The sequence below is a fragment of the Monodelphis domestica genome, chromosome 8 (assembly GCF_027887165.1).
Source record: "Monodelphis domestica isolate mMonDom1 chromosome 8, mMonDom1.pri, whole genome shotgun sequence".
Lineage (NCBI taxonomy): Eukaryota > Metazoa > Chordata > Mammalia > Didelphimorphia > Didelphidae > Monodelphis > Monodelphis domestica.
The window spans coordinates 26,426,895-26,429,834 of record NC_077234.1 but is presented as its reverse complement, the minus strand read 5'-3'; the positions used below and the strand labels follow the sequence as shown (position 1 = coordinate 26,429,834).

Here is a 2,940-nt window from a genome sequence, read left to right as displayed (position 1 = left end):
AACAATATATAGTTAGGGTACTAACAATGTTATGATTACCTATAGATACTTTATTTACTAACAAAATGTAGTTACATACTTAGATTTAGTTTAGGTATAGAAATTTAAAGTATTTGGAAGGTAGAGATTAGTTGGGTAATATTCAATAAGGTAAGATAAGAAAATTAGATACTGACTTGCACTAAATCATACATTACAAAACACAAACAACATGACATCACATATCAAATAAAATTTTAAATAAATATGTAAATAGGATATATAATAGGATTGTAAATTAATTGTATCATAGTGTATGTAGATATGCAAACTGTGTAAATATGAATTGTACATAAGTTTATATATGTGTATATGTATAGCATACATGTATATTTTGTACATACTATATGTATATATGTAAATTATGTACATAACTCAATATCTTTTGTTACATTTATTTGCATAAATGGTTTGATGCTTGGTTTCATTTTCATTGTAAAACTTATGCAATGTTGTGTTTATTGTGATTTTCAAAATTTTTTCTCTAAGTTTAATGTTAATTTACTGCAATAGTAGTCCAGTTTTCTGTTTTAGCTGATAAGAATATTTTAAGTTTGATGTTTGCATAGAGGTTATGTTCATCTTTTGTTTTATGTTATTTTGCTGTTTTGATTTTGCTTTTGTTTGACTTTTGTAATTGTTCATTATTTACTTTGTTTCCCTTTTCCTTTTTCCTTGTTACAATTCCTTAGGTTAGTGTAAGTTAGAGTAAGATAGTTGAGTGAAGGTTGCTTGTTATTTTGGGTAGATCTCTTAGTTTAGGTAACTGATAAGTATTTTAGATTGTGCACAAATACAAAAATAGTGTTTCCAAAACAATTTTTGATTCGTGCAATAGTGGGGAATGTGATAAAGGATGAAAAGGTTTGCAATTTGCAAAACTGTGCAAAAACTGAAAAATGCAAACCTAGGTATGACTGACAGTGGCATGTGACCAAGGGTCACATGGGACCCTGAGCTTCAGGATCTGGGAAGATTCCATTTTGGCCCAACTGACTTTCTTCTGGTCTCCTGAGGAAGTTGAGAGGAAGGTATGAAGAGCATTTCCCTGTGTTCAAACTGAGTTCCTGTATCTGGCTGCTGGCAGCATCAGTCTTACTTGGACATCAGGACTTTATTGAATATCTAACAACAGATCCTGGATCTAACTGTTTTGGACTCCTGCTGTGATATTTGGGTATTTGGTTAAGTTTTTAGTTTAGTAACTTAGTTAGAATAGTTTAGTTTTAAATAAGAATAAGCATAAGCAAATCCCTAAACCCTTATTCCTTTCCCTTCCTAATCAATAAAGCATATTTTAATATGCTTAAATATGTATTTTCTTCTTGTGTTTCCCTTACACAAAATCATACTCTAACATACTATACAAATATACAATCAAAATAATGTATAAGATAACCAAACTTGATTGTTCTCTATTCACTGTCACACAAGAACACAGGATCATATATTCTAAAATGGAAAGTACCTTTTAAGGTATTTAATTTTTCCTACTTCATTTCAGAGTTGAAGGAAAAGATGAAAAGAGAGTTCAAGTGAGTTGCCCAAGATCACACTGGAAGTGTTAAGAGTATACATTTGGACCCAAGTCTGAAGTTGCAAATTCAATGCTTTTTCCACTGTACCATACCACTTCCCAAAAGGCAAAGGAAAAAACATGAATGTAATGAACCTCTCTCCAAATCTTTATCCTTTGTACATGAGCAGGCCAGGTACCTAGGAATAGGTGTGGGTATCTAATTTTCATAAGGATGAATCACTACTTTTAAGTGCCTGCCACCTTCTTCCACTGGTGGGTCCCAGCTCCTTCTTTTGCAGCAGGGCCTTGCAAGAGCATGGAACTCAGAATAAGAAAGTGATATCTCTAGCTGCCCACAACTGTACTCTTCTCTTCTTCCACTTCCTACTATGTAGTCTTCATCTTCATCCTTGGGTCCTGGGCTGTAATAAACTCTATATGCTCTGGCAACCTGATCAATCTCTTTTGGAGCACCTGTCAAGCCAACTAGCTTGGGAGAAAATTCTTTCACATATCTTTCAACAGCTTCTCTATTGTCTCTCTCTGGGTCAATAGTGATGAAAAGTGGTATTAAATTTGGAAGAGTTGGAATACTATCAATTTCATCCACTACAGCTATCATTTTTTCCACTTCCTCTGGACAGATATCAGGACAATGCGTAAAACCAAAGTAAATTAGTATCCACTGTCCCAGGTAGTCTTTATCAGTCCTGGGCTCTCCGTTGTGATCCATGAGTGAGAAAGGTCCTCCAAGTAAAGGCTTTCCTATGGTTCGCTTCCGCTCCTTCTCTAACTTTTCTGCCTTTTCTTTCTTGAAATACTTCATTCCAGACAATAAAGCTCCACCAATAGCAAATGTGAATGCCAGGGACTTCCAGGAAACAGGCTACCCCGCTGCGCGCGGGCCACTGGGGCCCTTGGTTGCTCCCCGCGGCTGCCCAGACGTGGAGAAGGGCTGGCTCCTACAAAGTCCACATGGGACATCCGCGCGCCGCGGGCCCTGGGGCCCCCTTCCTCCTGCAGCAACCGGCCTCAGAAAATGTCTCTTGCTCCCTAGGGCCGGACCCCGGCGCCACAGGTCCCAAAATAGTTGCCCCTCCGGGAGTCTGCCAGGAGCCATACGATCCCAGCAGGACCGAAAGGCCAGTCTATATAGTCAGTTTTGCTGGGTAGTTGATTCTTGGTTGGAGACTCAGCTCTCTTGCCTTTCTAAATATCGTGTTCCATGCTTTGAGGTCTCTTAGTGTGTTAGCCACTAAGTCGTGTGTGATCCTTATGGGAGCCCCCTTATATCTGAAGCTCCACTTCTTGGCTTCTTGTAGGATTTTCTCCTTTTCTTGGAAGCTCTTGAATTTGGCAATTACATTCCAGAGGTTGTCTTT

At 37.8% G+C, this 2,940-nt stretch overlaps 1 protein-coding gene across 1 annotated transcript; it reads right to left on the bottom strand.

The window, feature by feature from the left end:
• Positions 1–325: 325 nt before the first annotated feature.
• On the bottom strand, positions 326–2,678 carry LOC100013990 (protein SCO1 homolog, mitochondrial-like). The gene is made up of 2 exons (XM_001368300.4): positions 2,541–2,678; positions 326–2,444 (listed from the first exon to the last, which is right to left on the bottom strand). Exons 1-2 carry the CDS (start codon positions 2,676–2,678, stop codon positions 1,776–1,778), a joined length of 807 nt encoding a protein of 268 aa, XP_001368337.2. The 3' UTR covers positions 326–1,775.
• Positions 2,679–2,940: the final 262 nt, after the last annotated feature.